Raw genomic sequence first — 20,909 nt, 5'->3', positions numbered from 1 at the left:
TGGATGAAAAAGAAAAGATGCAAACCTATACAAGGCACAGACAACTGGGGAAGTGACAGGATGACACACTGTCCCAGGAGCAAGAAAACGAGGCGAAGCGTGAAGGTCTTCCTCCAGCATCTGGGGCGTTAACAAAGGGTCGAGCGCTCTGGCACGTTCCAGGCAAGCACCGTGAGTTCGGTTAGAACCAAGAGGCAGAGGCCGCCCTGAGGCAGACTTTGTGTATGAATTGCTTTGTGTGTGAATTTCTTAATCTCAGAAACGCACTGAGATTAAATCTGTGTATGAATTTCTTAATCTCAGAAACGTGCTGAGATTAAATGGACCCCCACGGGCGCAGTAATGCACGCGCCATCACCGCAAGTGTTCAGGCATAGTGGGAAAGATCACCGGGCAGTGTTGCTACGGAGACGAGGAAAGCACAGCGCGGTGAACGTGCGTCTCTAAAGTGCATTTCACGTGGGACACCAAAGCAAAGGTTGGATGGGTGACAGAAATGGGGTGGGCGAAGCTTTTTTTAAAAAAACAAAAATGAAAACATCCTGAGACTTGTGTGGATGCTTCAAGCGCATGCCCCATCCGCAAGCCTAAGAAAAGGCCGTGTCCTAGAGCGTAAAGAGGGCATCTTCATCTTCCCTTGCCAGTTGCATGTCACGGAGGACATTTTTAGTTTCTCCAACATGGCCTATCCTGGAAAGAGAAAAGGGAGGCCGATAAGGGGAAATGCCAAGACCAGAAATAAACAGTCGCTGCTAAACTGCAGTGCAACTGACCAGAGGGGGTTAGAGTTCAAAAGGCTGACAGTCTACCGGGTCCAGGCCTCTCGTTTGAGACAGGAGAAAACAGAGGCTGCAGGGGAGACAGGCGGAAAGTTTGGTAGCAAAATGCCAAGTCAACGCCCAGATGCACCTGTTTGCCCAAAGGATCTCTAAGCATGGCCTCCGCAGGTCACCTCCCTGGGCCCCATTTTCCCTACTTATTAATATGGATTGATTGGATTATTGAGTGTAGGCAAAGCCTTCCACAACATTTACAACAAACCTTTTCATTCCTTTCCCAAAAAGCTATAGAACTGGGCAGAACTCTAAAAAATCTATTTCCAGAGACTTTGCAGGCTACTTTTGTAAAACACAAAAGCATCCTATGGCAGGGCTGGTGCAAGACAGCCTCCCCAACCTGCCTGGGGGCCACATCTCATCAAGGCCAAGAAGCTGGAACCATCATTGGGCATCAGGCTGTAAGTTTAGGGGGCCTGTTGGGTCCATTGGGGTGTCTTTGTGAGGTACCCATGTGCAGTGAGGGTACAGCCAGAACTTGGTGCCAAGACCTAGGTAACCTTACCTAGTGGGGTACACTCCTGTTATTAGCAACAAAGGGTATGTTTGTCTGATTTTTGGTCTATTTTGTTCACTGCCTGTACAATGCCTGGCACATGGTGGGTGCATAATAAAAACATTTGTGGAATGTAAAATAAAACAAGCAATAAAAGAAATCAGGGCAGGCATTTGGCCTAGCTGTTATAGTGTGGCATGGAAATGCTCATAGCTTACATCAGTGTGCTAGGGTTGGAGCTCTGCCTCTGTTCTCGATTCCAATTGTCTGCTAATGTGCACCCTGGAAGGCAGCAGGTGATGGCTCAAGTACTTGAGTAAGCACTACCTCTGCAGGAGACCTAGATGGAGCTCCTGGCTCCTGGTTTCAGCCTGGCCCGGAATGGGCATCTGCAGGCATTCTCTACCTACCTGCCTGTAAATCTCTTTCTCTGACTTTCAAATCCACCAAATTAAAAAGTTTTACAATATTAAAAGACAAAACAAACAACAAAAACTGTTCTTGTGTTCTAATTGGGTGGAGGAACCAAGTCCCAGGCATCATATTCTACACGTTCTTTCCATTTTTCACACTGCCAGTTCTCCTGTCAATGGACTTCAGTTTAGCAATGGCCTTTTAAAGTGATTTACCCAGAGTTGAACAAATTTGAAGTAGAATGCAGTGATTTAGCATCCTCTTTCTTTTGCGTACTATACTTAGGATGCCCCTCTGCCCTTGAATTTTGTATTTTGAACAGAGTCTTAACCTAGACAGAGTTCAAAGTGAGCTCAACCCTCACATCTTTTTCACCTACGATACCACATCTCTCCAACCCTGTGTTTAATCACAGAAGCAGAAGTCATTAAACCACTGAGTAGAGTCTAATCATTTGTAACAGCTTGTACAATCATTACAACAATCAGTCATGCAAGATGAATTACCTTGTGTGTTCCTGCAAACAATTGGTTTTCGTGACTTGCCCTGAAAAGACAAGGCCAAAGTGTGAACAGAGTGCTGCGCTAGAATGCAATGCTGGGGGAAGTCCACTATTCCCTTTCCAGGAGTAAATGTGGGCTTAACATGAGAATTAGGAACCAGCTTTAGTAGGGAAAGCCACTCCTTTTCCGAGGTCAAATGCTTGCTTAGGCCCACAGTCACAGTGCATCTATTTCAAAGTTGTTCCAACACTGTGAGTAGTGGGGTTAAGCTGTTCCCCGTTGTAGTCATTCCCCTACCCAGGATTCATGTACTTACTTGGGTTTTAAAACTTTTCTATGAAACAGACCCAGAATTTTCCAAAACTGTAACCATGACTTTATATAAAACCTAATAGAAAAATTCCCTTTTACAGTGTTAATCTCGGTCAGCTGTTGAACTAATCCAAATTTCACTACTGCTGTTCAAACTCACTGCTATGGCTACTAGGCATAAGCTTTTGCTAATGATTGCAGAATAATTTCTCTCCATTTTACAATGGCAGTGTGTCATATGCTTATACCTTGTATGAAAACCATAAACCCTATTTCTTTTTTCTTCAGAGTTGTTTGAAAGGGAATTAATAATTACCAAACTGAAATACCATACACTGCTTTGAAAATAAGAGGATAAGTACAGTTTTTTAGGTCTATTTATATATTTGAAATGATAGCAATAGTGGTACTGATGCTACAGCTGAAGAGCTACTAGCAAAAAACATTGAGTATCTGTGAATCAACTAAACTCTGTTTCATGGCTCCTTAACCAATGTTTAAACTTTCTGTCTGCGTCAGGTTGCAAGGTCATGGGCCAGCTCCATCATTTAATGCACCCAATTTAATGCACCCAATTCCCCCCAAAATGCAAATATATAGAAATACTTGAACACGATTTCCAGGAATTCACATCTCTCCTAAAGTCCATCTGTGACTCCTAGATTAAGGAAGCTTGCTTTGAAGGAATACTGGAAATCTGGATCATTCATGGTTTTCTTGATGGGACAAATATAGCCAAAGCAAGCATGGATTGTTTCAACCCTGAGACCGTGATAATAACAGAACCTTCCACTCAATGCAGCAATGAGAATGGAATGAATATGAAGCACAGTAAAAGTACAGCATCAGGACTGGCTCAGAATAAGTAACTAATAATAAGGAGCCCTTATCCTTTTTATTTTCCTAAATGTGCATTCTATCAGAAACGTGATCATACAGCTATAGCACCTTATGGAAAAGTAGTTTACTTGTTACCTCTCTGACTGCCTGATGACAGTGATCAAACTGACAATGGAGTAGGAAGCAGAAACAATAGACTCCCAAGTTCTCCTGGAGCCAGCACAGTTCCACCAGGCTCCACCTCCCCTTGTTCTGCCCTCCTTACCTCGCAGGAAGAGCACTGCGAGCAATGCCAAAAGCATAAATCCCAAGCAAGGAGCAATGATCATAATCAGGTAGGTGTGGTCGATCATTTTCACCTGGAAAGACCCAGGCAAGGCAATTGATGGATCCACTCACTGCCCAATGCCCTTATCCCATCCCAATAACACCTTCCAGTCACCTGCAACTTCCCAACATTCCTCCACGCCTTGCCCAACCTGTCTCAATATTGAACCAAAGGCAGCCTTACTTTAATTCTGAAAAGCTAGAACATTCTACTCATATTTCAAAATTTCCCTAAGTCTTAGACAGCAGGCACATAGAGCTGCAAGTCTTGGGAGTCTGAAGAGAAAACAACTGTGTTGTGAGCTATGTTTTCCAATGTCAAATCTTTCCTGGCCACTGCCTAGATCCTTTGAGCTCTCCATAGTCCTATAGTCTCCATAATCCTAGCTCTTTTCATGACTGAGTTAGGTTCCTAGAGAAAACAGGATTAAAGAGAAAATGAAGCTCATCTTCACACTTTCTACTGCAGTATTTCTCCAAATGTGGGCAGGAAGTCCATGAGGTCAAAGTCATTTTCATGAGACATTTGCCATTTTCCCTGTTACTCTCTAACAAGATGTGCAGTTGAGTTTCCCAAAGGTTATGTGGTATGTGATGACATCATCCATTGTTCTTCCTTATATGGAATGTGTTGAACAGATATGAGAATCCCTCTGTCTCCTATGAGACTAGACATGAATGGGATTTGTGAGAATGTCACACAATACCATTTTTCTCACTAATATTTTTATTAGAAACATACAATTAGTTGTTATGACAAGCTATTTTTAGGTTAACGTGTAATAGATTTGTCATTCTTATTGTAAAGGAGCAAATAAATATATTCTGTTAAATTATCATTGTTAACTTGTAGAGTGTGAAGAAGTTCTGGGGCTCAAAGGTTTGAGAAGTGATGATCTAAGGCAGGCACTGAGGTCCAGCCCATCTCCCACTCACTGGCCAGGCTCTGCTCCTCCCTTCCTGGACCATTCTCCAATACCGAGGATCCTGGGCAGCAGGGATGGCAGCAAGGGCAGGCAACAAGCCACCTCTAAGGGAGGTGGGGAAGAAGAAAGAAGGGATGAGGAAACCTCATTCTTCCTAGACATCTGTACTGCCTGACATTTTTACTTAAAAAGACTTGAATCATTTTTATAATAATAAAACTAAATGAAGGGTGCCCTCAGAAAACAAGAGGAGCACTGTTGGCAAGTGTTCATTCTTTAGCATGCCACTCATCCTGCGCCACACAGTAGGGTTTTGCATGTTGCTTTTTTTTTTTTAGCTTTTTCTTTCTGCTTTTCAAAGTATTTGTGAATACAGAGGTGCCCCCAATGTTATTTCTGCCAATAATACCAGACTACAAATTCCTTAGCTATTTTATTAGAGTTACAATGCATTTTTGCTACTTAGCAATTTCTAGCCTCCTTAGTCTATCTCTACAAATCTCCACTGTGGATTTTTAAAATCTAAGCCACACACTTCAAACACTAAAGATTTTTTTTACCTGTCCCAGTCCTCCATCATGCCCAAGAATCTCAGATACTGTGAAGGAAGAAGAGATGAAATTGTTACATTTCTGATAGAAAAACAACTCCACATCCTGAAATACATATTTCAAAGCCCATCTGGATTTTTGGCTGATGTGTTTAAGTTTTTCATACTATCTTCCCTTTTTAATAAACATATAATTATGTATATTTGCCTTTATTTATAATTATTTATGTACATTTGTCTTGACTTCTAGAGGGTTTTTTTTTTTTTGCTATTTATTTATTTATTTGAAAGGCACAGTTACAGAGAGACACACAGACAGACAGAAAAAGAAGGATAGAAATCTTTCACCCATTCATTCACTTCCCAAATGGCTGCAACAGCTGGGACTGGGTAAGAAGCCAGGAATTCCTTCTGTGTCTCTCACATGGCTGTCAGAGCCCCAAGTACTTGGGCCCTCATTTACCTCTTTTCCAGGCACATTAGCAAGTAGCTGGATTGGAAGTGGAACCACTGGAGCTCAAACTGGGCACCCATATGGGATGCTAGCACTGCAGGTGGTGGCTTACCTCACTGTGCTAGGATACCAAGCCCTTGCTTTGGTTTTAAATTGCTATCCAGCAGTTTAAGTGGAGCATCACCACTTTCTAGAGGTGCAGAGTGAGACATTGGGTCTGAAGACAATTGGCTTAGTAACTTTTCTGTTGGCCCCAGCAATACATTCAGTGTTTTTATCTAGCAAGAAAATTTGTCAGTCTTTCAGTTAACACTTATTGTAGGCTAGCTGTAGTTTGGGCTACATAGAATTTACAACTTAGTGCAGAAAATCAAATTTAAATAAATACAGCCATGCAGTGCATCATGGTATTTTAATCAACAATAAATTGCATAGTCAATGGTGCTGTTACAGGATTATAATGGAACTGGAAAATTCCTATGGCTTAGTGATGTTTTGCCATACATAGCAATGTCATAACAAAACATTACTCACTGTTGGTGGTGATGCTGGTGTAAACAAACCTACCACATCACCAATCATATAAAATTATAGCCCATACAATCATGTGCAGTACATAATATTTGAAAATGATGACTATGTTACTGGTTCATTTATTTATTATACTATATATTTTAAATTTTAAAATATTACTTATATCACATGCAGAAAAAGAGACAGAAGTCCCATCCACTGATTCATTCCCTAAGACCCCAAAGCTGCCACAGCTGGGCTAGGCTGAAGCCAGGAGTGGAGAGGTCAATTCAGGTTTCCCACGTGGGTAGAACTCCAAAAACACAGTGGGCTGCATTACCCTATCAGCAGTGTCACAATTTCTGATGTACCTTGTTTCCTGATTGCATCATCCTCACGTGTGGGTGATTACATCTCCTGCTGCTTTGTTTGTCATAACTCTAGGGCAATAGGAGATATCCTATATGAGGAGACTTCAAGAAGTTCATGGAAAACATGCATTCCCTTTTAATTTCATTTTTTCCACAAGCTTTTGAAGCACCCTTGCATAGATATCATAATGTCTAGGTGTGTAATAGGCGATATCATCTAGGTTTGTGTAATAGATTTTATGGTAATCACACAATGAAATTGCCTGATGAAATATTTCTCAGAAAATAGCTCTATGGATAACAGACACAAGACTATAATGTTTATAGTTTAAAAATCATTACAACTGCAGAATTCTGGGAAGAAATATCATGGGATGGAATGGGAGCATATCATGAGCATGTCAGACCTGCTTTAGAATGTTCCAGAGGACTTCTGTGAAAACCTGAAATTTGAACTGAGACATGGAGTATTTTACCCACAACTGGTAACTGAGTTCAACAAGAGAACTGTACAGAGAATCTACAAAGTACTAAGCACTGTTCCAGTACTAAGAATTTTGAGATGAAACGGCATTGTCCCCATCCCTGAGAAACTTACAGTGCATTAGAGAAGAGAGCCCCATTGTTTCAGTCTACCAGGCCCAGCAGAGCGGTACCATATTCGTAAGGTTACATGACTCCAGTAGAGAGACATGTAACCAACGTCATACTTCACTGAACAGTTTAGTAGAATAAATCTCCATGAGGACGCAGTCCCCTCCTGCTTGCTCCACACTGGGATTCCGACACTGTCTAGTAGGTACTTGACGCGCAACACATTCTAGTTGAATGAATAACACGTGAGCTGAGCTAAGGTTGTGTAAGAGTTAGCGAGGCAAAGAATCATGGAGAAGGCATTGACTGAGCAGCTTGGCGTCCAGGTCAAATAACAAGCAACTCTGAAGGTGGGAACTAAGGGGAGGGAGCAGTAGGAGGAGAAAGGGGGGCGGGGCGAGGACCAGTCAGGAGGGGCTTTCTTCTCTGCAGGAAGTGGGAGTCACAGAAACATGTAAACATACTATAGTTGTGTTAGGAGGCTGAGAGGCCAGTCCAAGTGAGACTTAGTATCTGATTGCAGGTCGGAAATTCAGAGCTAGCAGAAATGAAGGCAGAGACACAGATTTCAGAAACTTAGAAGGGAGATCAACAGGGTAGTGAACATGGATGCAAGGGTGAGAAGCCGGTGAGAGTCTTCGAGCGCCTGCCAATTCCTGGGCTCTGGCCTGAGATTGGGAACAGGGGAAGGAGAGGTGAGAATCTCGAGGGAAAAGCTGATGATCTCACATTTGTGGGACATATGCAAACACTGTTCACTTAACAAGCAACTGATGAATAGACTGGAAGCTGAATCAGACCCTGGAAGTTAGAGACACTGATCTGGGAGGCAGCAGTTAAAATCCTCAGGGTGTGTGAGAAACCCCAGGGCTGCATGTGCAGAGAGAACAGGAATCTTGGGAAATACCAGCATTAAAAGGTGGGCAGAGGAGGTGGAAGAGGGAAAAAAAAATTGTCAAGAGATCAGAAAGTAAGAGCAGTGTTAAAAGTCAGAGAAAGGAATAGATATCCAGGAAGGAAGTAAAATCATACAGACAATAAGACCCTAAAATAGAAATAGAATAGAAAAACTGCACACAGAGGGCCTGAATATAATAAGTATCTAAGCTAATAGTTACTGAAATTGTACTCGGGAAGTTTTACCCCTAAGCTTCCTTGCACTTAAGGCAAAAGGAGATCTGTGATGGGTTTTTTTTTTTTTTAAGGCTCATAATTTGGTGCCATGGAATGTATTTGTTCATCAGGGAAAGCAATTATTGAATGGCTGGGAGCATGAAAACCCAAAGAGGAAATTCAGTATGTTTTCATATCCTACAACAAAGTTATCGTTGTTTTTCTTTCTGCTATTATCCCCTAGAGCTGGAAATTGCAGGTAAGAATTCAAAACCCTTACCCTGTTCTGTCAAAATCCTGTTGTATTGCAATCGTTGGTGATGGATAAGCCTGAAATTGAAACCATCAAAGGGAAAAGCCAGCTTGGGTCAGTTTTGTCAGAGCTAATCTGTATTTTAAATTGGAATTGTCTAATGGGAGAGACATTTTGCAAATACAAACACTACTGCGTGACATCAAACAGCAGGTTTTTTTTCCCTTCTTCTTCAGAAAATGCCAAAAGCCCAAGTGGGAAGCACTCTTAAGGACTACAGGGTTGTGTATAGAATAGCAAGTCAATTGTTTTTCTTCCTTGCAAAAAGTAGCCGTGCCAGCAGTGACGGGAGGGGTGTCGGATGAGACTTCTGGTTTCCCTGTTGCTCGAATTCCCCTGGTTCTCCAGATTCGGAGGCCCCTGAGTTCTAAAACACGTGCATTCAGACAAACCCAGACCTCGCTAATGAAGCAATCCCTGTAAGACGGGAACTGTAGTGAGCTGAACTGTAACCCCTCTACTCCTCCATCCTCCCCCCAAAAATATTCATATCCCCTGGAATCTCAGACTGTGACCTTATTTAGAAATATGCTCTTTACAGATGTCATTAGCCAAGGAGATTCTTCTCTAGAGCCTTCAGAGAGAACAGGACCCTGCCAACACCTTGGTTTCAGATATTTCTAGGCTCCAGAACTGCAAGATAATATATTTCTGATGTTTTCAGTTACCTGTCTGTGGTAAAATCCTTTCTTTGGTATTTTCAGTGGATTGGTCCTGGGACATCCCTCCTATACACATATATATACCATACATACCACATACACAGACACAAAAACCTGAGGATGCCCAAGTCCCTTGAATACAGTGGCAAGGTATTTGCATGCAACCTACGTACTTCCTCCCATATGCTTTCCAACATCTCTAGATTATTTATAACACCTCATATACTGGAAATGCTATGTAAGTAGTTACTGTGTCATTTACAGAATGAGGACAAGAAAAAGGCTGTGTGTGCTCAGGACAGATGTGGTTTTTTAAAAATATTTGCTATGCATAGTTGGTGGAATCCACTGAGCATTCCAACTTCCCCAAGCAATCCTATAAAGCAGACATTATCCCTATTGCCAATGAAAAACTGAGGCCCAGAAGGGTGAACAAGGTGATGGAGGCTGGACAGTTTTCAGTGGTGGAGAGAGATGGAGTTTGACATTGTGTGAAAGCAACACTTAGCTTCTAATGACCGCGGTATTCTGGAGATCAAGCACCTGGAGCTATGTAAACGGCATATTTTACTGACTGCAAAAGGAATATTCAAGACAGTGATTCACACTGAATGTGGAAACAGATGATTCACAAGAACAATCTCTAGAGAAGACTCAAGGCTCATCACGAATGTACCAGGCCATCTACTGGGTGTGGGGAATTGTGAACATCTATTTACATTCATTTAAATCTCATCCTTTCCACAATTTATGAAGGTATGTATTTCAAAAATGTGCATAACATATGAGTATGGATATATATGCAAATCAGAAATAAAGGTTTTACTGATAAGAAAATATCATTTTATCAGAATCTTTATCACTGTAATCTAAGAATGAAGAATAAGTTATTTTTCTATCAAACGTAGTCTGCAGGCCAGAGGTGGCAGAAGAAGGACACTCAAAGTTGTCCACATCCTAATCTTTAGAAAATATGAACATGTGACCTCATGTGGCCAAGAAACTTTTATAATGGGAATAAGCTACAGATCTGGAGATAGGAAGATTATCCTGAATTATCCAGTGCCCAATGCAATCACAAGAAGGAAATAAGGTCAAAGTGATGAAGCAAGAGGAAGTCAGAGAGGGAGACTAAAGATGCTGTGCTGTGGCTTTGAAGATGGAGAGAGGGGCCACGTGCAAGATTACAAAGACCTCTAGAGGCTGGAAAGGGAAAGAAAACCACTTCTGTCCTGCAGCAGGCAGTAGGAATGCAGACCTCCTAAGAGTTCAGTGGTAGAACGCCTACTTTCCAAAAATGACAGCACATATCTGTTATATTAAACCAGTAAGTGTGTGGTGATTCATTACATCAGCAACAAGAAACTAATACAGAGAAAGTGGCTACTAAGGTCCTCCAGAAGAGGCATGGTCCTGGGCCTGGGCTTGGGCATGGGGTAAAAGAAAAACTGACTTTTCATTAAGAATTTTTGTATGCTTCATACCTTTGCCATGGGTGTATATTATCTATCTTAAAATAAATTAATTAAAGGATGATAACAGCAGGAGACCCTTAACATTAACCTTACTTTCTCCAGGTTCAGGTAGAAAGCAAAACTTCTGATTAATATTAGATCTTTCTATAGGATGACAATGTATCTACATAAAATAAAAATACTGAAATGTATTTCCCCTGATGGCTAGAATTCTTACTATGAACTAATAAAATTGGCTTTCTGGCTTGTATTTGGTCTCTTGAGTTTTTTGTAGGCATGAGTAAGCTGGTAAAATGGATTTCCTGTAACTCAACCCCAGATCTTGGAGTACTGCCAGGGGCTGCTCCCAGCCCTGTTCTGGCATCTTGACTCCCTCCGCCATCACAAGTGTTGATCCCAGCCTTTTTTGCTGTGTCACCTTGGGAAGACCCTTCCTTTCTCTGAGCCATAATTTCTGCATTTGAAAATTGGTATTTCATCATCTGATTTCCTGCAACCTTTTTAGGTTTTATAATTCAGGATTCATTTTTACCAAGAATTTGTAAAACTCTGAGAAATTCCAGAAAAAAAGTATCATTACATAATAATCTTCCTTATTTTCCTTTGAAATTATTATTTATTTATCTGAAAGGCAGAAAGACTCACAGGAGAGAGAGGCAGGAGTAGAGGGAGAGAGAGGGAAAGAAAAAGAGAAACAGAGAGAGAAACAGAGAAAGCCCTGCTACCTTACTGGTTCACTCCCCAAATGTCTGCAAAAGCTGGGGCTGGGCCAAGTTAAAGCCAGAAGCCAGGAACTCACTCATCTGGGCTTCCCACATGGGTGGCAGTGACCCAGGTGCCTACATGAATACTTAAAAATATATATGGAAACACATGGACACTTCTTGCTCTCCAAAGAAAATTAGAAAGAAATATGAAGTACATCTGCAGTTGAGTAGAAGTATTATGAGCAACTACTTCTTTTAGAATTTTTGTGAATTACTGAATTTTCTCAAATGTGAAATCTGTATTGCAAAAACATTCTTTGTCTCACGTATTAATCATTGGAAACTCTGCAATATGTCTGAGTCAAGAGCCATTTCTTAGGGAGTGTGTCATTTCTCTGAAGCAATACCACAATGACTTTCTAAATGAACCTTTGAAAACAACTGTTAGAAACCCAGTAACCACAGCCAAAAAAGGGGTTAGAGTGGTTCTATTGGAAAAGGGCATCCCTCAAATCTAAAAGCGCTGACTTGGAAAGAATAGATAGATAGATACATAGATACATACATATGTACATACATACATACATACACACACACACACACACATACCTACATTGGTTTTGTAGGTCAATTTAAAAAAAGAACATATACCCACAAAACTGGTGAAATCTAAGCAGAGTTTGTAGAACAGTTCATTGTATTGCGCGTTTCCTAATTTTGACAACATACCGTAGTTATGTAAGACTTTATCACTGAGGGACACTAGAGGAATATATGAGAGCCAGCTCTGCATTATGTTGGCAACTTTTGAGTCTGAAGATATTTTAAAAACTAAGAGTTTTTTGAGCACTGGCTTAAATAGCAGGGACTTTATATTATTCAATTTAATGTTATATTATAATGATTTCTCAAACAGAACTGTTGAATGAATCTTAAAGTGAGTTTGAAAAATTTTAGTGACAGTGGTTTTGTGAAAAAAAAAGTAGAAAATGTTTGCAAAAAATAATGATATGTGTTGCTATCATATAAAAAATATATTTGAGGGGACATACCCAAACTATTACAATAATTAGTACTTATCCTTGGTAGGAGAGGGGGGACATAGACTTTCACTCTATAACATTTTTACTTTCCTTTTATAAAAGCAATATGCATATATAACCTAAAAATAAAGTTTAAACATTAAAATGAAAGCTTTAAAAAATAAGAAACATCAGTTTTACCTTCTGAGGACTTAAAATCTTGTAGGATAGGAAACAGTCTTCCGTGCATGTTCCAGAAAAGCCTGTGGAAACAGTTTCACATCTGCCCTTGCTGGGGAACCTGCGCTGTGTCAGGATGGTCTTGATCAAGGGCTTGCAGACTACAGCCCAACAGCCAAATCCAGGCCACCATCTGTTTTTTTACAGACTTTAAACTAAGAGTATTTCCTACACTTCTAAAGGTTGGAGACTAACCTAGATGAATTATTATAATGCATGAAAACAACATGAAATTCAAACTTCTGCATCCCGAAATAAAGTCTGATAGAAGTACAGTGGGACCCACTTGTTTACAGATCGTCTGGGGCTGCTTTTGTGCCCCAAGGGTGGAGTTAAGGAGTTGTGGCCTGCAAGGCTAACACTCTGGACAGAAAAGGTGTGCTAAGCCCTGGTGTGGTTACTCTACCAGTACACATCTACCCGCACAAAGTCAGAAAATAAAAAGTACTCAATCTGAGTACAATGCTATTTTGCTTATTTTAATTTATTTATTTGAGAGGCAGGGATACAGCTAGAGCAAGCTCTGATCTGCTGCTTCACTCTCCAATTGCCCCAAAGAGCCAGGATTGGGCCAGGCAAAGTCAGGAAGTGGGAACTCAGTCCAGGTCTCCCACATGCATGGCAGGAATCTAACTACTGGAGCCCTCACCACTGCTTCCCAGGGTCAGCCTTAGTTGGAAGGGAGCCTGGTATGCGATATGGGCATTGTAACCACTAGGAAAAACATCTGCCACTCACAGTTTTAATCTAAAGAGCCGTCAGACCCAAGGGTGATGACAGACTTCCCATCATAACTTAAGGTTGTAGATTAGAACCTGCTCTCATTCACTCAACTACATGCTATGCACAGTTCTGAAATGGCATTTGGGTCTTGCATAAAAGATCTTTTTGGGCTGGCACTGCAACATAGCAAGTAAAGCTTCTACCTGTGACCCCAGCATCTTATATGAGCACCGATCCATGACCCAGTTGCTCTTCTTACAATCCAGCTCCCTGCTAATGTGCCTGAGAAAACAGTAGATGATGGCCAAAGTGATTGGGACCCTGCATCCATGTGGGAGATCTAGAAGAATCTCCTGGCTCCTGGCTTTGGCCTGGCCCAGTCCCACATGTTGCAGCCATTTGTGGAGTAAACCAGCAGATGGAAGATAGATAGATAGATCTCTCTTTCTCACTCTATCTCTCTTTCCCCCTATCTGTGTGTATATGTATGTGTGTGTCTTTCTGTCCCTGTGTAACTATTACTTTCTAATAAATCTTTACAAAAAATATTTTAGAATCCACTTTAAATATTATCCTTAATACCATCCTATTAGTAGAAATTTGATTGAAAATCGCTAGAGATTCCATCTCTGAATCAGTTTCTTGAGCCCTCACTATCTGCCTGATATAGTGCTGAGCGCTGTGTGCTGTACTACCTTCAATGTTACAAACCTATTTTACAAAAATGCAAACTGGCTGAAAGAGGTTAAATCTCTTGCCCAAAGTAATACAGACAGTAAAAGGGAATCTGAACCCAATTCTGAAAGACAAAATATCCTGATCATAACCACTCTAAGAGAAAAGAAAAAGAGCCTATTAAAATCCTATCTGAGAGCAAAAACTAACTGGAGGGCTTTTGGCCAGAGATCCACCTGAAATAAAAGCACTTCGTCTTCTCAATGGGTATATCTTAAAAGGTTTATTACATATGTTGACTCATCATTGAATTCATAGACACTGGAACTCATCTGTCTCTGCTTTTGAAACAAAATTAGTTTTAAAGTAAGTCAATTCAATAACACAATCTTAAGGCAATCCTGGAATCCCGATAGTGACAACTGCAAATCTTCAGAATTTTCCTTTCCTTCCTTGGTAGCCTCTGGCCAATGCTGCCCTCTAGGGATTACTGGTAGTATGGTCTTTAAAAATCCAAAAGACAGCAGAAAGCTCCGAAACTCATACTCTGGGTATTCTAGAGTTGGGAGGAATGTGAAATCACCTCCTCCAACTCCTTTTTCCACATGTTTGGTTTGTTTTTTAGTCAACAGAGAAACGGAAATCTAGAGAGGGAAGTTCATTTGCTCAGGTTTCACAGAAATGATTAACGAAGGAAGTGACTAGAACATACATTTGCTGACATCTGTCCCAAGTTCATATTTTTTACTTCATTTAGCAGCTCTAACACAGATAGGGAATTTCCGAACTCTTTTTTAAAATATTACTAATTTATTTATTTATTCATTTATTTATTTGAAAGGCAGAGCATCAGAGAGAGAGGGAAAGAGAGAGAGAAAGGGGGTAGAAAAGAAAAGTATCTTCTCTTCCTTGCTTCACTCCCCACATTCCAGCAATAGCCAGCCCTGGGCCAGGCTGAAACCAGGAACTAGGAACTCCATCCAATTCTCCCACATGGGTGGCCGGGACCCAAGTACTTGGGTCAACATGTGCTGCCTTCCTAGACACATTAGAAGAAGCTGGATTGGCAGTGGAGTGGCCAGGACTTCAACCGACCCTTTGATAGGGGATGCTAATTTGTGAGCGGCAGTTTAACGGCCGCACCAACTGTCCCTTCAGAACTCTTTCTCTTTTTAAATGGAAACATACATTCTTGAACTCATGCCCTTCCTTTAAATCCTAGATATTGCAACATGTTTTTAATATGTGGAATGAGCAAAAAAGAGCACTCTACGCTTACCAGAATTAGGGAACTTTTGCCCTGTGATATCATTTGGCCTGACCCTGCCAAGGAACCACAGGCACAACTCAACGTGCAAAAAATCAAAGCAGACCAGTTTTTAAGCAGTTAATTTTGTATGGCCTGCGAATGACCTTATAAATATCCAAGTGGCCTTTGGCAGAAAATAATTCCACACCCCCAAATGAATCTACCAACAACACGTGAGTCAGGTGCTCCTTACCTCCAAAGGCAAAATTGGGTGGGCTCCACTTTTTAGTTTTGAAAGGGAACAGAGCGCAAATTGCGTTAGCACTCAGTGAAAGAGGAAGGAATGGTCAGATGCCATCACACTTCAGGAAGATGAGGTAGACAGAAGAAAACCACAGGTTCTAGAACACCATTATTCAAGTGGCCTCCTGGGCAGAATATTTCCTCAACCTTCCACTGCTTCTAAGGCACCCCAGCAACAGAATCTCATCACACAGTACCCACCCGAGGCCCTTGCTATCATGAGCCAGCACCAAATGTCTCAGCGAAGCAGTAATGGGACCTCATTCCTAATCCCTCCCCTCTAGGCTCCTCTCGAAGAATAATATCCAGAACTCTGCTCTGCACACACCAGCTGATCAACAATGTCTGATTACCGGAAGTGGGAAGGTTCACAGTTACCAAGAACCCTCAGATTGTTGATAACAATAATAGTAATAAACAGGTACCATACACGGAGCACTTAATATGCCCAATGCAGGGCAAAGCATTTTCCGTATCAAATCTTGGTTGATCCTCAAAAAAAAAATTATCTGCAGTAGACACCATTATTGTTCTCAATTCACAGGGGGAAACTTATGTTCTAGAGAGGTCAGACAACCAGTTAAGGTCACAGGGCTAGGAAGGGACAGAGCAAATTCCAGATCCAGTCTACGTACAGAAACCAAGCTCTCATCCTCTGGCTCCATGGACATTGAGAAAGGTGGCAACAGCTCACACTAACCTGCTCTGCAAATATCAGTACTGGAAGACTACATCCATTGGAAGAGGTCTTTAAGAATGCTCTTCCATCACCCTAGTTAGATACAGTTTCTAGACAATCCGAGTAATCATAATCATTGGTGATGGTTATAATGAGAGTAATCTGAGCACCTAGAGGTACATGAAGCACTTTTGCATATATTACCTCGTTTGAACTTCAAAATGATTCTAGGTGCTAAGTAACCCTACACAGAATTATTGAAAGATGAGGAAATGGAAGTTCTAAGAGGGTCTGCATCTTACCCAAACTTGCATGGCTCATAATGAGTGCTAGGAAAAAGTAGAGCAGTGACATCTGATTCCAAATTCCACTCCCCTTCCCCTCTGACATGTTTCTGAGCATCACAGGGTTCAACAAACCCCAGGCGCAAGTGGTGGGCTCATGCCAAAGGATATCTGTAGCTTCATTCACTGACATATTCCCAGCAGGGAGAATTGAAAACTCTGAGGTTTCCCCTATTTCCCCTACCCACTGTGAAATCAGACCCCTCAGGGCCAGCATTGTGGCATAATGGATAAAGCTGCTACCTGCAGTGCTGGCATCTCACATTGACACCAGTTCAAGTCCGAGCTGCTCCACTTCTGATCCAGCTCTCTGCTAATCCACCTAGGAAAGCAGTAGAAGATGGCCCAAATGCTTGGGCCCCTGCACCCACGTGGGAGACCAAGAAGAAGCTCCTGACTCCTGGCTTCAGTCCCACCCAGCTTCTGTCCTTGTGGCCATTTGGGGAGTGACCCAGCGAATGGAAGATCAATCTCTCTGTCTCTGTCTCTCTCCCTCTCTCTCTGTAACTCTGCCTTTCAAGTAAATAAATAAACCTTTAAAAAAGACAGAGATCAGACCTCTCCCCAGAGGGTAGTCCCCCGGAGCTCAGTTTGTTCACCACCGAGGACCCGTTTTAGGCCCAGCTCTGTGTGTTCTTCCACTGGCACACGTCTCTTTCACCCCTTGTTTTTCTTATCATGGACATGGCTATTTTAAAGCTTGGCAACTGACTTTGATCTTATTTGATTGATCTTTCTGAAGGTGAGTTGTAAGATGCTAGAATTACACAGATTCAATTCCAATTTTACAAATAAAGAAAAAAAGCATTTGTACGGCGGACAGAATAAAATGTCATTGTGAGAAAAATCCCGAAAATCCACTTTTTGTCCTTCTGTTTCATCCTGCAGACTGTCCGCCACCAACTGTTCTGAGCCTGTGAAGAGCACTGGGCATGAGAGATAAAACAAATCTGCTAATGCCTCACGAAAGATGTTGACTTTGAAATCAACTGCATCCAATTTCTTTCTTCTTAACGACAGCATTTGTGAGTAAAAATGAGTTCTGCTTCATTCCCCTGCCTTCTTCCATTCCTTCTACTGAACTGAACTGAGAATGGCAATTGCTCCTACAACTTCTTTATGCCCTTGATCAACTAAGGACCCAGAAAAGCATCAAGTTTGGACAGAACTCAATGTTATCTTTAATAAAATAGTGGGGCATAGGGAAAAGAGAGCCCTAGGCAGAGCCTGGACTCACTCTACTACAAAGCAATTTTTAATGCCTTTGTGCCTCATTTTTGTTCTTTGTGAAATATGGAGAGTGGACTGCACCAGAAATTCCCAAACTGAAGAAGTCTGTGAAACTCAGATACACAGACTCTCTCAAAGATCCTAATTTTGCAATTTGGGGTGTAGCAGGGCAGTCTAGATTTTTACTAAGCGCTCAGTGATTCCATCCCAGCTCTAGTTCTCAGATTTACACACTGGATGATGTCTTAAGTTCAAGGTGTTGGTCCATTCTCCTACCTCCCTGACTGCTCTCCAATATTCATGTCTTCTCTCGTAATCCCTTCCCTCTTACCTCAGTTTATAAACTACACCCCCTCCCATTTTGTTTTTTACTGTGCCCCTCTCTCTTATGCCAAGATGCTTCATTCTCCTTTCATTATGCCATTCTTCCCTGGCTTCCCTCTACTAAATATTCACCCTTAAACTCCTTGAAAGAATATTTAAGATCCATTCCCTAACAATGGCTCATCCTTGGATGCACTCACACTGTTCATTTCATGATACCATTCACAGCCACCCTCCTAAAGGCCTCCTCCTCCTTGGCCAAGGTTTGTAATTTCCAAACAAGTAAGTATATCCTCCCAACCCTTGTGAGCCCAGCTTCCTCCAACCTGTGCCCTCCTTGGCCACATTCTGCTTGTGGCATCTCCCTTTCTACCTCCTTAGCTGCTCCTCTTCTCCACCACACTGTCCCCCAGAGCGGCTGCTCCGTTGATGGGGCATGGCAAGGGGAGGTCCTCTCTTTTGTCTCTGTCTCTCCTATCATCTCACAATGTCTTTAGGTGATATCACAGGAGCTTCAATATCCCCACCCTTTGCTGATGAGGGGTTATCATAACGCATTTAAGAGCTCAGGTTTACCAGTCAAAGAGATATGGGGTCCAAACTCTGGTAATTTTTAGCCTTTCCAGATCCCACTTCCTTCTCCTTTATGATGGATATCATAATAGAATCTTCCTTCCAGATGTGGTCATTGCCTCACAATGAGACAATGCATTGAAAGCACATAATAAGTACTCAATAAGAATCATTTACTATATTTCTAAAATGATATATGTAGCCCTGAAAAAATATATGTTTTTGCCATTATAACATAATGCACATGAAAGGATTGAGATGCTAGGAAGTTCTTTGGTACTTAGAATGTGAATCATCTCGGTAAGTATTTCCATCAGAGATGAGTGCCAGTGATCAAAGAAAGATACCAAGTCATCCATGAACCCACTCACACCCACACTTCCAACTATCAGTAAAACAGTTCCCAGAGGATCTCAAGCTCACAATCTTCCAAACATGATCCACTCTTACTCGTGGCTTTCTCCCCGGTTTCCTGAGGACACAGGCCCAGTCTGCTAAGTGGGGGACATCAGGTAGTGTTCATTCTTACGTTGGTTGCCCAGTCTTCTGAGTTCCAACTCCTAGACGGCTATGGCTCTGCCCCCTTTGCTGTTGCTGCTACCACCCTCCTATTTGAGATGCTCATGTCTCACCTCAAGTTTTCCAGAGCTTCTTGGGTCCCCTGCCTGTCTCCAGGTCAGGCCCCCAGTCAGACAGCTTCCATGCTCTTGCCAGACAATCTTCTCCTAAACACAACTAAAATTATCATTCCCTAGGCAGAAAACAGAAATGATTCCTCATACTGAATTAAATTTCAGTTCTTCAGTCCATCAGTCAAATCCCCAATACCCTAGGCCAATCCTAGCTCCATGTGTCCCTGAGATTAAACTGAACTATTAGATAAACTCCAAAGATCCAATGATGTTGTCAATTTTCTTTGTCTTTGCTCATACTGATATCCCTTCCAGTCTGCCCTTCCCCCTCAGTGAAAGTTTCTTATCCTCGAAGAATCACGCAAAGGTCAGTGAGTGAAATTGTTCACGACTGTGGATCTCCTTGCCAAGGTAGCATCTGTCTCTCCCTTATTTGAGTCCCTGGTGTATCTTTTAATACCTCAGTCCCAAAGTAGAGTGCCCACACTCCCTATACTCCTAATGGTATAACATGACCCCCTTTAAAAAGAGGTAATGACTGCTTTTGATGTGCCCCCCCACAATGCAGAGTAATAATGAAACATGTTACCTGTTTTCATGTATTTAAATCAAACACCAAAATTACAAGATACAGCTTCAAAATTCCATCTCCACATTTTTCTCTGAGAATCCTTTGACTCCATGGAAAGGCAAGTTTGCTTTGGACCATGAAGGTTGGGCTGGTTTTGCATAATAGAAAGATAAACAATAGGGAAAAATAATTCCTAAAAGCATTCCTACCACTCTACTATCATTCTGCTAAGACCAAGAGCATGCCACCCTAAAAATCACAAACAAAGAAAAATGTTATATTGCAAGAGCAATGTTCATGGTTTCTAGTTTTACTAGATTGCCATAAAAGTGCTCGCATGGCTTTGGGAGCACTGAATTTGAATTTGACTCTATGCTGGTGATAGGTACCATGATTCTCTTCGGGGATGGAGGAAAGGGTACCCTAATATTTAAGAAGCCCTCAAGAAATTGCCGAGAGATATTGATTGCCAGTCATGGAACAAAGGCCAAGTGTGCACAGAATCAGTAAAAATGGCTTCTGGCCTCAGCTTTCTTTCTGAGCCTCTCTCAACTCTCTGGCCTTCCCTAAGCCTAAGTTTCTACAATTTTTGTATCTCAATATTTCACACACCATATTCTCCTATCCCATGTGTCACTCAGGAGTTCATAGACACAAATTTAAGATCTCTAAAACCTTGTGTGAGATCCAGTTATCTCTCTATCTAGCTTTGTAAGCTTGGACAAGTCACTCCACATCTCTGAGACCAATTTCTAGGCAGCTAGAGAGTATAGGTGAGGATTTGCTACCCAAGGTATGGCTTTTTATGATGAGATCTACAAATCAAACAGTTTAAAATAATTGGGGAACTTTGAACTCAAATAATATGTACATGGAGTTGCCTTATCAAATGCCTACCACAAATCTGGAAGCACCTGGATGGTAAACTACACCACAAC

General features: G+C 41.6%; 1 protein-coding gene across 2 annotated transcripts in view; it reads right to left on the bottom strand.

The window, feature by feature from the left end:
• Nucleotides 1-381: 381 nt before the first annotated feature.
• The window catches only part of TIMD4 (T cell immunoglobulin and mucin domain containing 4), a 42,754-nt gene continuing 22,226 nt past the window's right edge, over nt 382-20,909 (bottom strand). The window contains exons 6-9 of one of the 2 annotated variants that reach the window (XM_062189694.1): nt 5,215-5,252; nt 3,667-3,760; nt 2,253-2,292; nt 382-690 (exon numbers count right to left, since the gene is read on the bottom strand). In XM_062189694.1, the coding sequence (XP_062045678.1) occupies nt 606-690; nt 2,253-2,292; nt 3,667-3,760; nt 5,215-5,252 (257 nt within the window). In that variant the 3' untranslated portion in view covers nt 382-605. The remainder of the gene's footprint in view (nt 691-2,252; nt 2,293-3,666; nt 3,761-5,214; nt 5,253-20,909) is intronic. The other variant, XM_062189695.1, reaches the window with a different exon arrangement.

The sequence above is a fragment of the Lepus europaeus genome, chromosome 4 (assembly GCF_033115175.1).
Source record: "Lepus europaeus isolate LE1 chromosome 4, mLepTim1.pri, whole genome shotgun sequence".
Lineage (NCBI taxonomy): Eukaryota > Metazoa > Chordata > Mammalia > Lagomorpha > Leporidae > Lepus > Lepus europaeus.
Note: the sequence above shows the minus strand (reverse complement) of the source record. Positions and strands in the feature narration are given on the sequence as shown.